Raw genomic sequence first — 19950 nt, forward strand, 5'->3', positions numbered from 1 at the left:
GCATTACTTATCCAGTCTTATTATTTGCATTTATTTCTGAATTTACAGTATCTGGTATGGGTTTTTTTTTTTTTTTTTTTATTATCGAAGACCTTAGGGTGACCTACATGTATACTTGATTACATCCACATCATTTAGACTCAGATGGATAGTTGTCCCATTGCCATTGTGAAATATACCACATTTCCTTTTTGTGTAAGGCATACATGGTATATATGGAATGAAACAGCAGCCCAATGACACAAAAACGGAGACTTTTAAGATGATGTCATAGTTCCATCTACATTAAGATGTCTATATTTATTGAGCTCTTAATCTAGGAAAAGTGTAGAACAGCTCTAGGTGCACGGTCATCAATACAATGAATCTTCATCATCGTTATTTTGACTGCCTCAGTTGTTTAGTGGTAGAGGGCTTGTCAAGAGTGCAGGAGACTGTGGATTTGATCCAAGGGGGTGTCAAAACAAGGACTTGAAAATTGGCTCATATTCACACTACATTAGCATGTTCTTGTTCTGATATATATGTACATATATTATTTGCCATTGGACTCTAAAACACTGATCTATCATCATATTTTGCATTAAAATGATGACACTGTTGTCATGATACAAATGTAATATTGTTTCATATTTTTCATGTCAGGGCCTTTTATTGCCGACTATTCAGTATGGGTTTTTCTCATTGTTGAAGGCAGGATGGTTGCCTATATTGCTCACATCCACTTCATTTGAACTTTGGTTGTCTCATTGGCACTCATACCACATCTCCTCATTTTTATACAAATCTTTCTAGTTAACATAAGGATGTTCGCTCCTCTTGTTTTAGAAATTTTGCCAGATTTTTGGAATCCTCTGGTTTTATCCATGTTTTGCCATAAAAAAATTATGTCCACTAACCCCTACTTTTCTTTCTATAAATTTATTACATATAGTTTTAAAAGCCATATTTGAAAATCTTACAAAATCCTTGTTATTTTTTCATAGTTTTTAAAAGAGAAAAGCGGACAATGTTAAAAGTATGAAAAATCTAGAGAGAGAATCATTTCCCGCCAAATTTTCAAAGGCTTATATGTCGAAAACAAGCACACTGACCCATCATTTTTTTCTTATTTTTTAGTTCCTTTATTCATATTGTATCAATAAATAACAGTCTTTCAAAAAGCTTGTTATTTTGAAACAGAGTAGCGAACATCCTTAATATAAAAAGATTACCTATTAGTCTTCCAGCAAGATCAATCTACGCTGGTGTAGTTGTTTCTACAACCCAATGACACAAAAACAAAAGACATTTAGATTGCATTTAATTTTAATCGAGAGAAAAACTTACTGTTACCATACAACATATACACTGTATATGAAGGCACATGTTACAAATACAAAAAAAACAGTTTGTAAGAAAAAAATGTTAGAAAATATATATCACATTGTACTTCAAAGGCACCAAAAGTTAGGGAAAAATTGTACATAATATCACAGATATACTATTTCAGTTCATGCACAAATGTACAGTAGAAATGAATGCCACAAATGAATGCCTATTTCATTTCCAAATGATATGCACTGAAATAAACCTATTAACAATGTTTAGGTTCCACAAACATGACAAAAGTAAAAATCTAAAACAAGGCATTTATCAGCATGTTTAATCAACTGAACATGTACATTTGTACATGTACAAAAAACTCATGCCTGTACTTTTAAAACTTCAAAGAGTACAGTGTCCTGTTATGAAAATTCATTCAGAAATATATATTAAATATTCATGGCTACAATGCTACATGTAGCTATGGTATAGAAATATTTTTGAAATTGATAGCGAGGAAGAATTCAAAATACATGTATTCAACATTACTCAATTAACTATCTTTAAAGTTATTTTTTGTTTCTGCTCATGTACATGTTTATTGGTAAATATGTTCAATGAAAAGACTATACAATATCCAAATAGATCCCTTCTTAACATGCTTAAGGAAACTCGGGTAATTCAGTAAAACTTCATATCATCTTTCAACAATTATGTTTTTAAAAAAGATTGAATGCAAGGCAGATGTCAAACAATGACAGTATTATACACATGAAAACATGTCAAACAGTCAAAAAATATTACACTAACAAGACATTTATATGTACTTTGGCTTCTTACTCAAAGTACTCATCAATAAAATATCCAACCTGGGATTTTAATACTTATAAGCACAACATTAACATAATTTGCACAACATTAACATAATTTGTAAACTCCCAACAAAAATTGTTGCAGTAATGATTAATTGTGTATATTATAGCTTTCTCATCAGCTTTCATGGCTTTATAAGGAAAAGGTAAATCAATTCATCATGTTCATAAATCAATGACATTTTTTGTGTAGATCATGTAGATGGCAAATGAAAGCAAAATATACATGTATACATTACAAATATGTGATACATGTACAATGGCTCAGTAACAATATTTAATGCTCATGTCAAATTATGAAATATTGTTATTTACATCTATCTACAATGTATAAGTTACAGTAATTATTTATGTTTGATCAATAAATATTTAAAATTCAACCAATAATAAGCTCTTTGGATATATTTGGTACAAATTAACCTCCACTCAAGTTACTGTGTAGGATGTTAAATATAAACACTACTTATCTTCTTGTTATAAAGAGTTTAATTGTCTGTTTTTACTTAGTATTCTGATATAAATTATATTTCAATCATGGAGAATCAAAATTTCATTCTGATACCTGGATACTGTAAATTTATAAATTATTAATATTGCGTGCATTTATTATTGCGATTTTTGAAGAATGGACAAAAAAGCGAGATTAATTGTTGCGATTTACAGAAAATCTGCATACAGATATATGTATCAGATATCAGAATGCGGGTTCTTATTATTGAGATAATCACGATAGCCAAGTCCCATTATTGGCATATTGGCATTAATAAAAAAAAATATATAAATTTCTGAATTTACAGTACATGTATTTAAGAAATACTTATAACATATATATATATATATAAATATGTGCACAGTAGATTTCTTTGTTTAGTCATTGAGCATGTTGAGATAAAACTCTTAAGCAAATTATAAAGAAAAAAAATTTTGAGGCATGTTTTAATGTCCCCCAAAAGCCTTGAAAATTTTAAGAGTTGTAAAAAAATATACTTGTTGAGGTAAAGTTTTTGAGAAGCATATATATACAATATAAGCAATGAAAATGATGGAATGGGGAGATTTTTCAACATTGAAAATAAAATTTAAATTTGACATATTAACTCTTACATATATTTCTTACATCTTCAAGTTTATTTAACTTGTATCAGTATTACATGTGTCCCTTGACTGCATATTAAAACTCAGCTTGTACAAAACAGTGATTTCCAGGCTAAGGATGACAAAATACAAGAAAAACAATATCAAAGGGTTTGCATAGTTTAAAGTTTGTGTATTTGAACATTTTTTATTTTTATTTTAAAACAAATCTGAAAATCATGAAAACAGAAACATATTACTTTGAGTACAACTTCATTTCAAGCAAAGAAAAATATATATTGTGTTGCTTGTACATGTGTTGTATCAACCTTAAAATAGACCTGTATATTCTATGAAAGTGTTCATTTTCTTTAACATGTTTAATGCTCTTGACTACTTTCATTTGACTTTGGTAAATATGCATTTATCCTGTAATTCTATTACAGTTTGCAGAAAAAAAAGTTTAAGATAATGTTTTCCTTCAAATTTTCGTTTACATGTAATTTTTAAAAGTCAGATAATCAGAAATAAAAACTTGTTTTATTTAAGCCTTAGTTATGTTAGTGAACACTTTGATGCTAAATGTGTTGAATTTAAATAAGGTTGCCAAATACATGCTCTTCTCATGAAAACTTTGTATGGTCCTTTGTACTATCATCACAAACAATAGTATTTAGTATAAAGTACTATACTTATACAAAATAAGCGTGGTTGTTGAAAATCAGATGTGAACACCTCCATGCTACATGTATGTTTGTAAACTATGACATGGTTTAGGCCTACCTAGGATGTTTTCTATTTGTGTTATATTGTAGTAAATATGGTAAACATCAATACTGATTCTTTTAAATGGTGTAACTCCATTTGTAAGAGTTTATACCTTCTCTCATATATACTGTAATAATTTACAATGTAATGTTTAACAAATGCATACATGTACAAGTATACTTTTATTTGTAACATTATGCATGTTTATTATTAATACTATTTAATTTAATACATTTATTTCTGATTCATTAAAGTTAAAGATTGTCAGTTGTCAAAATAAATCTATAAAATATTATCAAGTATATATTTCAGCCATTCCATCTAAAAACTCTGACTTCAGCAAACTGTTCACCGACAAGCAAAACGGCAATGTCTCCTTTATGGGTCACTGCTACATTTAATGGCTTTGCTTCATTTCCTATCAAGTCTGTATCTTCAACAAGGCACTTGATATGTTTGCCCTTTTTGTCGAAAATTTCTACTCGGAAATTTCCGGCATCAGCCACTATAATGTTATTGTGACTATCAGTTGCAACTCCCATCGGACAGGAGAGTTGACCGTGACCTTCACCCGTGCTCCCGAATTTATGTTTTAATTCACCTGTACTGTCAAACACTTGAATGCAATTATTTCCACAATCAGAAACGACAATGTGATTTTTCTGATTAATAGCAATGAAATTTGCGGAAAGAAACCTTTTCTCCCCAGAACCTTTACTTCCAAATTTGGTGGACAATTTTCTCTTGTCTGTGAAAATCATTATTGTGTGACTTTCTAAGTCAGAAATAACTATTTGATGACTACTATTTATACCTATTCCACTCGGTTTAGCGAATCTATAAAATTCTCCGATGTCTTCCAAAAGTTTCCCGTCCATATTATAAACTCTCATAATTGATGAACCAGCATTTGCAACGGCTACAAGAATATTTCCATCTCGCATAAATGTGAGTCCACTTATCTTGCAATTCATACAAGTGATTCGGCTTAGTAATATTCCGGTATTTGAAAAGACTAGTATTCTTGAGCCACTTCTGTCAGATATTGCATATTGGCCAGTTTGGCCAATAGCTAAATCGTATGGCTTATGAAAGTCTGTCAAGGTTCCACCAAACTGTCCAAATTTAAGTATCATTTCATCCCCTCCTACAAAGACATATTCTTTTTTCTCGCTATCAGAGCGTTGAAGTGATGGGTATAAATTCGGATCACCACTTGCCCCCCTTTGGTCTGTAAACTGATTGCTATTAGGTTCAGCATTTGGGTTTGTCATTGATCTAGGAGGGGCGGGACGTGCCGGAGTTGAAAGAGCATCCAACAAACTTTTGATATGAAAGTTATCGGGGAAAGATTCAACACCTCCCGCGGGAATCTGTATGATTTGCTTACATTCGGGGCATGGAAAATTGCCAACTTTGTCAAAATTTCTGCCGAATATGTAGCCCCTGATGCAATTTTCACAGAAAGTATGCAAGCATGATAGTGCTTTCGGATGATCATAATTTCCTAAACAGATGGCACACGTTAAATGATCGTCTTTTATCTTTGAACGTAAAGTTTTCTGTGGAACAGTTTGTCCCTGGCTGGAAGATGCCATGTTGTTTATTTTCGGATATGCGCTTCAACTTCCGCCGTAACTTTAACCTCCCTTTCAGAGGAAGCCCTTTTCGTCTTTGACTATTGGCGTTGTTATAGTCTAGTTAACTCAACTTTTAATTATTTTGAACAGTGAACACGTGTAAATATGATTTTCTATTGACCAACATGCCAAAGAAATAAAATCAAAAAGAAATTAAGGGAGGTAAACAGATTTTTTTACCGTTACAATATGACTAAAACCCAACATGTTCAATCGGAACTACTCGGCCTTTCTGGTTGCACGAAGAAATTATTGTATTGCATAGCGAGAATGGCCGAGTAGTTACGATTGCCAACATGTTATGACTGTAAAGGTATAGCTGAAGACCGACACTGATAAACAAACTATAGAATATCATCACGTACCTCATTATGAATTTATATGTTAATATTTTTCACTAAAGTAGCTTCAAAGAATTGCAAAGAAATCAATTACTTTCCAAATCATGAAAATATCATAAAAACATTTTATTAGGCTGATGATATGGTATCACACAACACAATAGTTCAATTCAATAAACAATTTTAAGAATTATCAAGGTAGAAATTCTAAAAATGTAATTGCATAGAGTTAACCCTAAACTAGTAGATCATAATATAACACACTATTATATTTAGGGAACGGGTGGGCAGGTTAAAATTTTTCACTTAAATCTATCTAAATTGTTGATCGACGCTTCAACTCGAAATCAAATACATTGTATATAAAAGAACTAAGTGTGTACCATGTGAAAACCAATCTTGAAGTGAATATTGCAGATATGTTGAGTAGATTTCAACTGATGTTTCAATTAGAAAATTTATAACAACATTTTGGTAAATAGTTTTGAAATGTTCGGTGAAGTAGAAAATCTTGCAAGAATGTACAATTCTTTCTCAGTAATTAATCATTTTGATTAGAATAAAAATTTCCAACTTCTGACTGAAAGACCTAGCGCTGTAGTGTAGTGCTGATAATCATACTATTGAATAATTCATTTATTATTGTTTGCCTTATATCAAGGATTTGTATAGTGATTTGTGTCACTATACAAATCCTTGCTTATATGATCTAATATACAGTGGCAAATATTTCTTTAAAACACTATGGACCCAAATAAAATTGAACTATATATATGAATCCAGTAGTTTCTTAAATTGGATCAATCGGGATGAATGAAAAAGATATGTGGAGAGCTGCAAGAAGAAAAGGGTACAATGGAAAATGGCAGACCCACAACAAGTCATAGATAAACACTGTAGAATTATAGGAAAGTTCCAGGATTAATGTTGTTTCAACATGGATGAAAAAGTTGTATCACATGACATTTTTCGATCGTCAGCCTAGTTTTTTACACAAGTGAAATAGTAAATAGGATGATTTAAATACATTTTTTACATTGGTCGCCATGAATTACCTTGATTTCTCAGTGAAATAACAACTGATAATTTCACATGTGAAATAAACTCGGTTATTTCACTCCTCTGAGGTCATCGACAATAGGTGTTGTCAAGACGTTGTTGAAGACATCTCATCAAAACAAATTGTGAATGTGTAGAAAAAGATATAGTTCCTTACATTTTCTACTTTAATTCCATTAAAAAGCCCATTGTCAATGTAATAAAAAGAATAACTAATCAAAGAATTCAAATATCAAAAAATATTTGATTCATGACCGAACAACACTGACAATTAACTCATGCGCTATGCGCATTTGTGAATTAATGTGTTGTTCGGTCACTCGTTGAATATTTTTCTATATTTGAATTCATTGATTAGCTATTCTTTAATTCAACTTTAAAAAGTACACCACACTTATCTATTTTGACCCCCACAGCATGACTAAAACCTATCTTATGGTGACATGACCAATACATAGATGTTGTCATGCAAAAAGCATTCATATTTATTTCAACATTATAGATTTCTGATGTTATCTTATGGGTCTTATTTGTAAAATGAAATTGGACAAGGTAAAACTGACTAATCTCATAACTAAATAAAGTAGTGATGCAAAGGTTCCTTAAGGTGAAGAGGGCATTGGATAATCACAGATACCTTACATTAATAAGTGATAATTATATATATATATACCAAGGAAACAAACTGATTAAATATCAATTGTATCTTGGTAAAAAATGACATTTTTTATTTAATTTGTGTTGCATTTATTAATAAAGCTATCACATGTTTTCATTATGTTTTTGTAGGTACAGGATCTGGTGTTGGTACATTTATATTGAATTTGTTGGAAGAGGAATATCCAGATGTATATAGGTAAGGACTATAAGATTAACCAGGTATTTTATATATTTGGTTTTTGTTTTGTTAGGTTGTTGTCTTATTTACTTATCTGTCTCGGTCAGCTCCAGTTGTTTCGGATCAGTGACTTACCAACTGTATTCAACCAATGTTTTTCAAAATACTCATGGAATGTCTATGGGTTTTATTTAGTTTAAAACAATATTTCACTTTACAAAAGTATACAAATTACTATTATACAATAGAAATACAGGGATTTGGAAACGAGGAAAACTTATAGATCCATCTGCCTTAATGTTAGAGAACTTACTTTAGATACAGCATACAAGGTACAAAGCATAATAAATGCAGATTAAATTGTCCTTCCTATTAAGACTTTGATTCAACATTTTGCTTATTCCTAATGTGGTAGAGTGTTTTACATTAATATTTATTTTCTTTCAGAATAATTTATATTAATAAGTAGTTTTATTAAGTGTATTTTAAGAGTTCATCAATTCTTCTATTCTCTTATGCAATCTTATTTTCTTGGTATGTTATATCTTCTTAGTACTGTAGTTCTACTCTATTTTTCTGGTTCATTAGTCAGTCAGTCATGTGTCATATTATCTTGTCTTCTATTGGTCATAGTCACTGAGTTAAAAGTTTTACCACACTTTTTGAATACCTTGAGAGAAAGCTATACAATACAGCAGCCATATTTAAATAAGTTATATACATTATATTCTGGATACTAATTCCACATTAATCAGGACCAGAATATCTCTATGTTATTGTGATCTGGTGATGCTTCAAAATAGGAGATAGACCTTTGTACCATATACATGGTAAGATCAGTGTTTTCAATGTATTTTTAGTTTACTGTATTGTCCGTGTTTGTCTAGTTAATTTAAGTTCAGTAAATGTATTGTTTGTGTCTTGTGAATAGTAGTTACCTGTATGTCAATAATTACATGTAAACATTATAGTATCAAATAGTTCATTCATAAAGCAATGAATGATTAACGTAAGATTATTGGACATAATGTAGCACTTAATCCTGACTTGGTTTACAATTAAGTTTGATTGAATTTATATATTTATAACATATACACTTTACTAGTATTGGTTGTATTCTTATAGAAAAGAGCCAGTTTATCGTATTTTATACATGTACTTTCCGTTATAAGAATTAGAGTTATATCCCTTCGTACACCGTATTGTCTATGTATTTATGTTTTGTTATTTGTGTACTTTCAGGGTTATTTATATATGTCGTATAAATAAACATCTTAAACATCTAGACGAATCATTTTATTCCGTCCAAGAACCCTGTTACACTAACATATGAAATAGTTATAATGTTAATTCTGCAAAATGAATGATTGATCCTATAATGCAGTAAATATTACTTTTTGGCAGATTTGTGACAGCAGTTTATCCCTCAGCAGAAGATGATGTTGTTACCTCCCCTTACAACAGTGTTTTAGCCATGCATCAATTGACAGAGAAAGCTGATTGTGTTTTGCCTGTGGAAAATCAGGTTTCAGATTTAATTCTATAATATTAACATCCAATTTTTAGGCCCCTGCTGTGGCAGAGGGGCTAAGTGTTACCCTGGTCTGTCTGTACGTCCCAAAATAAGTTTCTGTTCTCTAACTTTAGTTTGCCTCAATTAAATGTTATGAAACTTATACACAATGCTTATATAACCGCAAAACACAGATCAAGTTTGAATTTCGGAGGCATAATTTTGACTGTTCTAGAGTTATGCCCTTTACAAAAGGAAAAATTGCTGATTTTTTTGTTTCCATTCTGTAACTTAAGCTTGCCTCAGCCAAATGTTGTGAAAATTATATACTATGCTAATTACCACAAAACACAGATGAAGTTTGAATTTTGGTGGCGTCACTTTTACCATTCTGGAGTTATGTCCCTTCATATATTGAAAAATTGCTTAAATTTTCTTTTCCGTTCTCTAACTTTAGGTTGCCTCAACCAAATTTATGAAACTTATAAACAATGCTTGTTACCATAAATAAAAACACATAGAAGAATTTTGAATTTGGGTGGTGCCACTTTTATAATTCTCTAGTCATGTCCCATTATAAAGTTTTATGCAAGCAGGGGCATCATCTGTGTCCCATGGACACATTCTCCATTTATTTTTTAATGTGTGGTACTGACCAACAATCTTTTGGAGGGCAATCTTTGGTAAGGGCATGTTTTTTTTTTTAATTTAATTAAGATTGTTAGATTCTAAATTTCTTAAGAATAATCACAGTGGAAGTGAATAGAATTAGTTTGTTTCCAAAGAAAATAAGGGAAAGGTAAATAAATATCAAATTGAGTTTAATTTTTTTTTTTTTATTTCTGTATGTTTTTGAAAAAAAAATAGTTTGTTTTTAAATGGAGTTAAAAAAAAATGTTTCTCAAAGTTAAAATATCCATACCATAACAAAAGATGACTGATTGGTGCCTAATATGATACAAATTATTTCCTGTGGGAATTACAGTCAACATATCTCTGGAATAACCTTCATCAGTTATGGTGTAGACCAAAAAGTTGAAAAGTAAAAAATAAATGTATATAATGTTTAAGAGCACACAAAGCTCAAACAGAACAGCAAAACCGTATAAAGTCAATCTTGCATCAGCAACTGAGATCCCATTATTTATTTAGAACCAATGTAGACAAATATTTAGAATAAGGAGATGTGGTATGATTGCCAATGAGACACCTATCCACAAGACATGTATACAACTACATTTCGTACAGCCTTCAACAATTAACAAAACTCATAGCATACATAGAATCTCCAAAGTTGATAGTTGTCTCATTGGCAATTATACCACATCTTCTTATTTTTATAATATAGTACTGTTGCCATTCCATATTTTGAAAAAGGGGGGGCCGAAACTAGACAATGTTTGGAAAGGAACAGGCAAAATGTCTGAATTAACCATAAATGTAGCTCCATAAGAGGGGGCCTGGGCACCCTGCCCCCTAAATCAGCCTCTGTAGTAAGCTATGAAAGCATTTGAAATTGCTTATTAATCATGTTAATGCAAAAGGTTGACCGTCAGTTACATTTACTGAGGAGATCAGAATGGTAAACATATATTACTTTGGTTATTTATTTACCATGTTTACAACTATCAGACACTCTTGTTGCAATATAAATGATAAATATAAATCCATACCAGAGGCCGATTTAGGGGGGCGGGCCCCCCTTTTGTGGGAAAAATTTGATTGATTATATAGGGAATCACTGAAGCATGACTGGAGCTGGCCCCCTCTTAGGCAGTCAGTGGGCCCCCACTTATGAAAATTTCTGGATCTGCCACTGCATACTTTATACTGTTAAAGTTTTATTGTTCATGGGATAGCAATTTTGGGGATTTCTTGGTTCCCTCTAACTACTTAAATTGATTTAGTACCAACTGAAATACTTATTTTCTATTTAGCCTTAAAATCTTACAATCATGAAACAGCTGTATTTTCACAAACCAGCAACATTTATAGTCCAAGGAAAAAACTATCACAGAATTCTATTGGTTAAATTTGTTTCTGATTAGTGGTATGCTTAAAAATCACATACAAAGCTGAAAAAATAATCATGAATTTAAACTATTTCAGTTGATTTAAATGTATATTTTGTCTCTCTTTTCAGGCATTAATGGATATTGTGAACAAAATAGGTCAGGCCATACCCTCAGCTAGAACCGGTAAAAAGACATTCTTTCCTACAGATGTGAAGGCAGGAAGTGCTATACATACGGGAGATGGTGGACTGACTAAGACATCAGAGGAAAAGCCATTTGATAGCATGAATAATATTGTTGCTAATCTTCTCTTGAATATGACAAGGTATTGTTTTGATTGCTTGATTGTAGGTGTTTAATGTCACTTTCAATCATAGACTTTTAATGGTGGTTAGCTTTATTTATTTGTGGAGGAAGCCAGAGTTCCAATTGAGAAACACCTACCCTTTGCTGAAAAAACTGTCAATTCAGGTTGAATGCACCGTCACCATTAGAAATTCAAAGTATTTTAAAGTGATGTGAACTATAAATGACCGCAAGAAAAAAAAAAAAAAAACATACAGCAGGATAATTATTTGCTTCAGATTTTCCTAAAAGATTAAAGAATGACATGATTTGTTAATTCCATTAAAATGTTTATTTATCACTTTTCAATAAAAGGATATGTTAGTTTGCCTTTAGCACTTTCTAGGCCCTGGTGGTGATTTATTATTAAAAGTTGATTACTTGTTGATGTATTGATATAGGACAAAACCCATGTTTGCAATACAGGTGACAAATCACTACTTGTGAAAGTCACTTTAATATAGAATAAACCTCATAAAATTTGTTTGGTGTACATTGATACTGTGGTATGGAGCAAAATCCTTGCAATTCCCATGTTCCTCTTTAATCATGATGATTTGAAATTTCTTTAAATGTTTCTTTTATGATGGTGCATGAAAATTTAGCAATATTTAATATAAAATATGTCTTTGTTATGGTGTAAGGGAAATAACTCTTGATTTATAGAAAAGTCTCTGTTCTGTTGAATGAAATAATCTTTTCTCCTTGTAAATTGTAATTCTTAAATTTGTTTTAATATTGAAATTGATATGTTAAAGTATATGTTGGCACATTACATCATATAGTTATTGAGAACATTACCCACATAAATGTGTGTAGTACTACTCATGTAAGTATTCATAAGTAAAAAACATTTTAAATATTTCTTTTTGTAGGGGAATCTTTAGTATTAAATATTATTCAAAAACAATCAATAGTCATGATAGTTTGAACTGTAAATTGTCTATATATATATATTATATTTGTTGACACATGTAATCTATTGGTAAAGGGTATACAGTAAATTCAGAAATTATTGCGAGATTTTTGCTAAATTATAAATGCGAAAAATGCGACTGAGTGAGAATCGCTTTTATAAAAAACTTGCAGTCTGATATCTGATACATAGTTATATTTGTATGCAGATTTTACTGAAATCACAATAATTAGTCTAGAATTTTTGTCTTTTCTTCAAAATTCGCAATAATAAACACACACACTTATTTCTAAATTTACTTTACATCATCGTCATTTTCACAGTTAAATAAGAAAATTCATTAGTTCTATTTTATTGTAGTTCTGCAAGATTTGAAGGTTCATTGAATGTGGATTTGAATGAAATTACCATGAATTTAGTGCCATTTCCAAAATTACATTATTTAGTGGCAAGTCAGAGTCCCCTTTATACATCTGCAGATGTCCACCTGCCGCCCAGAAAGTAAGTAATTTACTGTGGATTCATTTTTATTTGTGGTATACCAATTTTTGTGGGTTTTGTGGGTCACAGCGAACCACGAATTTAAGAATTCAACGAAGAATAATCCCGAGAAATGTGTATGGAGTCGGATGTTTATTTCCGGTTATGTTATGCAGTTCTAGTATAGTGTTGAATAGCGATAAACATTGTAACATAACACGTTTTTTTATTGAAAGAAGATACAAATATTTTGATTAAATCAATAATAAATATATCGAATATCAGTGATAATTTAATTACTTTTTAAAATTGATTAAAACTGTTCATGGAAAAGAACTGCAAGTTGTTAATTATCGTGTCATAGTTTGGTTTACTGGTGATTAAAAATCAATAGGATTAAGTATGGGGATATTGCCCGTAGGTAATATTGTTTATGACATGTACATTTATTTTCACACCTTTTACTTATATGACTGTTTATTATATGGTGATTAGGGAAACAAGCTTTCAATCATAGAGCTTTGAATGCCTTATAAAATTCCGACAAGAATTTATAAATTGTAAAACAAACAAACAATTAGTTGTCTCTGTCCATTATTGTAATAGAAGTTATCAATAAACACTTTAACCTAGAATGACCAAGCGAGGATTTTGACAATTCCAAACTTTTTCAATGAATTCCTTCTTTTTTGTTTGTTTTATTATTGATCAAACCAAGGAGGCTATATGATCTCCTAAATCAAAAAGAAATCCACGAATTACGTATTTGATTTTTTTTTTGTAATCAGCAATCCACGAATTTATGTATACCACGAAACTTCTTTTTTTCTCTATCCACGAAAAATTGATACCCACGAAAATAAATGAATGCACAGTATATGGAGATATGTCAGATAGAAACCGATTAATGAAATTGAGAATGGAAATGGGGAATGTGTCAAAGAGACAACAACCCGACCAAAGAGCAGAAAACAGTCGAAGGCCACCAATGGGTCTTCAAAATCCAGTGTCTGGAGGCATGCTTCAGGTGGCCCCCAAACAAAAATATGCACTAGTTCAGTGATAATGGACGTCATACTAAACTCCGAAATATAATAATGCATAAATATGAATATGTCTGTTATCCTATTTGGAGTTGAAAAAATCTTAATGCAAAGTCTGTAACTGATAGAAAATTGTGCTCTTTGAAGAACTCCCAGACAGATGAAAATCATTTTTATTTCGTATTTGAAAATTGTTAAAAATTTACTATAAAGGGCAATAACTCCTTAAGGGGTCAATTGATCATTTTGGTCATGTTGACTTATTTGTAGATCTTACTTTGCTGTACATTATTGCTGTGTACAGATTATCTCTATCTATAATAATATTGAAGAAAATTACCAAAAACTGCAAAATTTTCTTAAAATTACCAATTCAGGGGTTGCCTGATTTGTCTGAAAATATCAGGACAAAGAGATCTTGACCTAATGAACAATTTTACCCTGTCAGATTTGCTCTAAAAGCTTTGGTTTCAGAGATATGAGCCAAAAACTGCATTTTACCCCTATGTACTATTTTTAGTCATGTCCGCCATCTTGGTTAGCAGGCAGAGTCATCGGACACATTTTTTAAACAAGTTTGGTTAAATTTGTCTCAGTAGTTTCAGAGGATAAGATTTTTGTAAAAGATTACAAAAATTTACGAAAAATTGTTAAAAATTGACTATTAAGGTCAATAACTCCTTAACATGCTTAAGGGGTGAACTTACAATTTTGGTCATGTTGACTTATTTGTGGATCTTACTTTGCTGAACATTATTGCTGTTTACAGTTTATCTCTATATATAATAATATTCAAGATAATAACCAAAAACTGCATATTTTTTTATTTTGTAGATTAGATCAAATGTTCTCAGATGCATTTTCAAGAGATCATCAATTACTACGGGCAGATCCTAAACATAGCCTTTATTTAGCATGTGCCTTGATGGTACGGGGCAATGTTGAGATCTCAGATGTAAGGAGAAATATTGAAAGGTACGACTAATACGATGGCAATTCACCGTTTCATAATCAAAAGGATTGTGGATAATTTCATTGTTTGTACCCCAAAATTTAAATAATGTAATGCCATTGGTTGAATTTCCATTGTTTAGAATATTCTTAGCCAATCAAAACGTGTTGGTGTGCACTTTAGAAAATAATTCCTAGAATCCGTTAGATTCTGGAAAGGCGAATTATGATAAATTTTTACTAGTCATATGTTGATTTGTTGACTTCTTTAATTGTTACATTGTTGTGAATTTCATTTTTATTTGAAAATTATATAGTAAATTTATGCAGAGATAAAAAAAAAGAAATGTCTTGAAAAATTAAAATACAGGGGTGGGTCCAGGTGAGGGCGTAATGGGCGTATGCCCCCCCCCCCCCTTTTCCCCAAAAAAAAACCTATCGTAATCTACTGATATTGTTTTGAATATAGCAATTTATCATGTTCATTAATTAAACACATACTCTGATTTCAAAATGGTTCTAATGAATCCACTCTAGTCTAACCATTCATTGAAAATGAGAGTCTGTCAGTATTTCTGTGTTCATTTTAGGTTTTGCGTTAAGGTACATTTAGTAAAATGTATATTTGGTATAGCATTTTTACTTCCCATCTGGATAGCCTTTGGTAATATTATATTGATTCAATATCCATTAGTGAGTAACTAAGTTACATCGACCTACATTTTACCATGAAGTTGAAGCACTATATTTATTTATGTACCATATACCATATAGGAATTGGTTATGTTTTTTTATTTAATTGATTGAATGCATCATTTCTGCAAAAGCTTAAACAGGCTTTCTCCAATTCTAAGCTCATTTATCTTTCCCCTGACAGGTTGATAATTAATTCAATTACCGATGAAGTTACAGGGGCTATAGGTTTGCACTCTGTCCATCTGTCAGTCCTGCATATCAGTTTTCTACACTTTTTTCTTTGTGCTTAAAGATATTGATTTGATATTTGGTGTATTGTTTTCACCATTCCAAGTTACAGATCAAGTTCAAATGTTAGTCGGGTCTTATGATTTTTTTCCGGGGTTATGGTCCTTGAACTTTACTCAGTTTTCTTCACTTTTTTCAACATGCTTGTAGATATTGATTTGGTAATTGGTATATAGTTTACACTGTGACAAGTTATAGATAGAGTTAGCATTTTATTCCAATCAATGAATTTTTAACCGCTAGGTAACTATTGTTTTGCCAGGCAATACTCACAGAATGCTTGTGTTTGTTCAACTCATTGTGAGGTTTGATCTCAACTACTCAGTGGTAAAAATTAAATCAAGAAAATTCTCTTCATATCCTCTAAATATGTTATTGTGACATTGTGAAAAAAAGAGTACCATGCATGGCATGCCTAATGATGTCACATGAAAGAACATATCTTTTGCAGATCTAGATCATTGAGAAAGAATGTTTTCCTACACATGACAAAAAATCATTAGACACAAAAAATTGATTGCTTTAAATCGTGCATTACAATATTTCTCCACTCTCAATAATTATACATTTTTAAAATTGCTGCCCTTCCTATAGTTGCTAACTTCTACTTCCTTTGGTCTTTGGTGGAGAGTTGTATCAATAGCTATCATACCACATCCTCCTATTTGTATGTATGTCTTAATTGGAGAAATATAAAAAAAAATCAATTGATTGGTAAAAACTGAATGTAGCTAGTCATATGATATGACACATGAATGTTATAGAGGGCAGCAGAAAATAGCAGTAAGATACTTTGACAAAAGTACAAAAGTAAAATTATGAAATTATATGGGATCTATAAATATTCCATGGCGTTTATTTCAGTATATAACTACATATCTTGATGATGACATTAGTACTAGATGTAGATACACAAATTTATGATGATTAGGCTAATAACAATAATGCTTTAAAATTTGGATATCTTCGCAAATTGATTGTCATACTCTTAAGCTTACATTAGTTAATCTGATTTGTTAATTTGGATCTGGCCATAAAATATAAGATATAATGTAAACAAAATTCACAATAAAAAGTAAAAATGCATAATTATAACGGTGCAAATCACCTAATTAAAGAACATATTACACAAAGAGGATGAACACAGTATTTTGAAACGATATACTTACACAATTTATGAATTTTTCAGACTTAAACCGAACTTAAAGTTTATCCACTGGAACCAAGAAGGTTGGAAAACAGGACTGTGTGCAGTGCCTCCTGTTGGCCAATCTCATTCCTTACTGACATTAGCTAATAATACATGTATACAACATTCCTTTACTGATCTCAGGGATCGATTCGTTAAATTATATAAACGTAAAGTAAGTATTTTGTTGAATATATTTTAGAAGATAGATACTGTAAATTTGTAAATTCAGAAATTATTGCAAGGTTTTTATTACAAAAATGTATTGGGAAAATTTATGTACTAACTCAATTTGATATCATCAAACTTCTTATTGATGCTGCTAATTTTCATGTATAATACTGTTATATTACAATAATACACAAACAACGAAAAAACCCCAATATAAACCATGTATACAGGAGTAAGCACAACTTAAACGCTCAGTTTTCAAAATTCTGTTTAAAAAGTAAAAAATAATTGTATCGGATTGGATAAAAGCAATGTTTGCATTATTTGTGATATGTAAAAATAGTAATAAACTATTTCTGAATTCAATATTATTGTCTGAGAGCCATGTAATTTTTGTCGAGCCTCCGACTTTTGTCGAAAAAGCGAGACATAACGATCCTACATTCCTTCGTCCGCATTGCCGTCGTCATCGTTGGCGGCCACAAATTTTCACTCTGTGGTTAAAGTTTTTTGAAATTTTAATAACTTTCTTGAACTATCCTGGATTTCTACTAAACTTGGACAGAAGCTTGTTTATGATCATAAGATAGTATCCAGGAGTAAATTTTGTAAAAACAATATTCTGTTTTTTCGTATTATACTTATAAATGGACTTAGTTTTTCTGCCAGGAAACATTACATTCACTCTGTGGTTAAAGTTTTTAAAACTTTAATATTTTTCTTAAACTATCCTTGATTTCTACCAAACTTTGACAGAAGCTTGTTTATGATCATATGATAGTATCCAGAAGTAAAAATGTAAAAAAACAAAATTCCATTTTTTCCGTATTTAACTTATAAATGGACCTAGTTTTTCTGCCAGGAAACATTACATTCACTCTGTGGTTAAAGTTTTTAAAATTTTAATAACTTTCTTAAACTATCCTGGATTTGTAACAAACTTGGTCAGAAGCTTGTTTATGATCAAAAGCTAGTATCTAGAAGGACATTTTGTTAAAATTTTGTACCTGTTTATCCGTATTTTACTTATAAATGGACTTAGTTTTTCTTCCAGTTAACATTACATACAGTCTGCAGTTAAAGATTTAAAACATTTATTAGACTCATAAACTATCCTAGATTTTTACCAAACTTGGACAGAAGCTTCTTACAATCAAAAGATAGTATCGAAAGAAATATTGTTATTATTTTTTTTCCTCATTTTTGTTGAGCCTGCGATTTACAGCAAAATAGGCGAGACACTGGGTTCCGGTGAACCCTTACAAATATTTTTGGTAAACATATACTTCATAATTTACTTTGCTTCATATATTTTCTTGTCATAATTTTTTATAAACTACTTTTCTAAGATTCACAGTGGGTTTTTGTATGGCTTTTGATTATAGTTGTAGATTGTACAGGCACTTATATTTACTTTCATCGTATCTTAATATTTTATATTAAAGTGTATATTTTATCACAGATACATAAGCTTCTTCATATATCCTTTCTATTTTTTTTCCAGGCTCATGTCCATCATTATACACATATAGAAGGAATGGAAGTATCTGACTTTAACCAGAGCTTTGAATCTCTAAATACTCTGATAGATGAATATCAGGCACTGGAAAAACAAATGCATAACCCACCACCACCAGAACCAAGGCTGCAGATACTGACGTGACAGTGAAATAAATTGTTAATTTTATATTTTGTTATGTGAATCATTGTTAAAGATAAAACTTGAATGGCCTTTGTTACATATATAGGAGTTGCAATTTCTTTAAAAATGAAAATAACAGTACCATAAGCAGATCACTACTTTAATCCTGGCATTCATGAGAAATAAAACAGCATGCAAAATTATATCAACTGAACTTTATTTGTACATTGTATTTATATACATATATTTTTTTTTTAAAAGGTCTTTCCACTCAAATAAACTTAAGATAAGACAATTTTGACAAAAAACAATATGTCCAGGCTTTAATGATAGCTTATCACACACTGATTTTGAAAATACAATGTTTGAGGAACTTTTTTCATCAATTAAGGGAGATAATAATCCACATCTGGTTAAACCAAAGTTACTTATGGTGTTAAATAATAGCTTACTTTACTCTGATTCTAAAAATATATAGTTTCCTTATACTTTTGCTTGAAATAAGGGAGATAAATTGGTACTTCCGGTTTTAAAGAGGTCACTTCTGGTTGATATTTTCAATGTTATATGTCTACTTACCTAATGCAAAAGATCCAAGGCTTTATCATGTATAGATATGAATCTACAGCAAAGGTCAAAATCTAGAACATCAATTTTACATTTGACCTTGAACTGAATTCCAAGGTCATAAACCAAGGACATCAAATCAAAAGACCTTAGGTTAATGAGTTATTTTACTATTGCTGATAATTCTAAATAAACGAGTGGCTAAAACTCCCATGTTATTTCTACCACAATTTCAAC

General features: G+C 30.8%; 2 protein-coding genes across 2 annotated transcripts in view; one reads left to right on the forward strand and one right to left on the reverse strand.

The window, feature by feature from the left end:
* The window catches only part of LOC127732095 (tubulin epsilon chain-like), a 32386-nt gene extending 13143 nt beyond the window's left edge, over positions 1-19243 (forward strand). Inside the window, exons 6-12 of the mRNA XM_052241148.1 lie at positions 7849-7915; positions 9302-9422; positions 11554-11750; positions 13047-13187; positions 15044-15184; positions 17334-17508; positions 19009-19243. Of these exons, the coding sequence (XP_052097108.1) occupies positions 7849-7915; positions 9302-9422; positions 11554-11750; positions 13047-13187; positions 15044-15184; positions 17334-17508; positions 19009-19167 (1001 nt within the window). The 3' untranslated portion in view covers positions 19168-19243. The remainder of the gene's footprint in view (positions 1-7848; positions 7916-9301; positions 9423-11553; positions 11751-13046; positions 13188-15043; positions 15185-17333; positions 17509-19008) is intronic.
* On the reverse strand, positions 1291-5818 carry LOC127732097 (tripartite motif-containing protein 2-like). The gene has a single exon (XM_052241151.1). It carries the CDS (start codon positions 5615-5617, stop codon positions 4328-4330), a length of 1290 nt encoding a protein of 429 aa, XP_052097111.1. The 5' UTR covers positions 5618-5818; the 3' UTR covers positions 1291-4327.
* Positions 19244-19950: the final 707 nt, after the last annotated feature.

Source organism: Mytilus californianus, unplaced genomic scaffold (genome assembly GCF_021869535.1).
Source record: "Mytilus californianus isolate M0D057914Y unplaced genomic scaffold, xbMytCali1.0.p SCAF_22, whole genome shotgun sequence".
NCBI lineage: Eukaryota > Metazoa > Mollusca > Bivalvia > Mytilida > Mytilidae > Mytilus > Mytilus californianus.

Bases quoted from the DNA above. Each gene is read 5' to 3' on its own strand.
- LOC127732097 (XM_052241151.1), bottom strand. From the start codon at position 5,617: ATGGCATCTTCCAGCCAGGGACAAACTGTTCCACAGAAAACTTTACGT.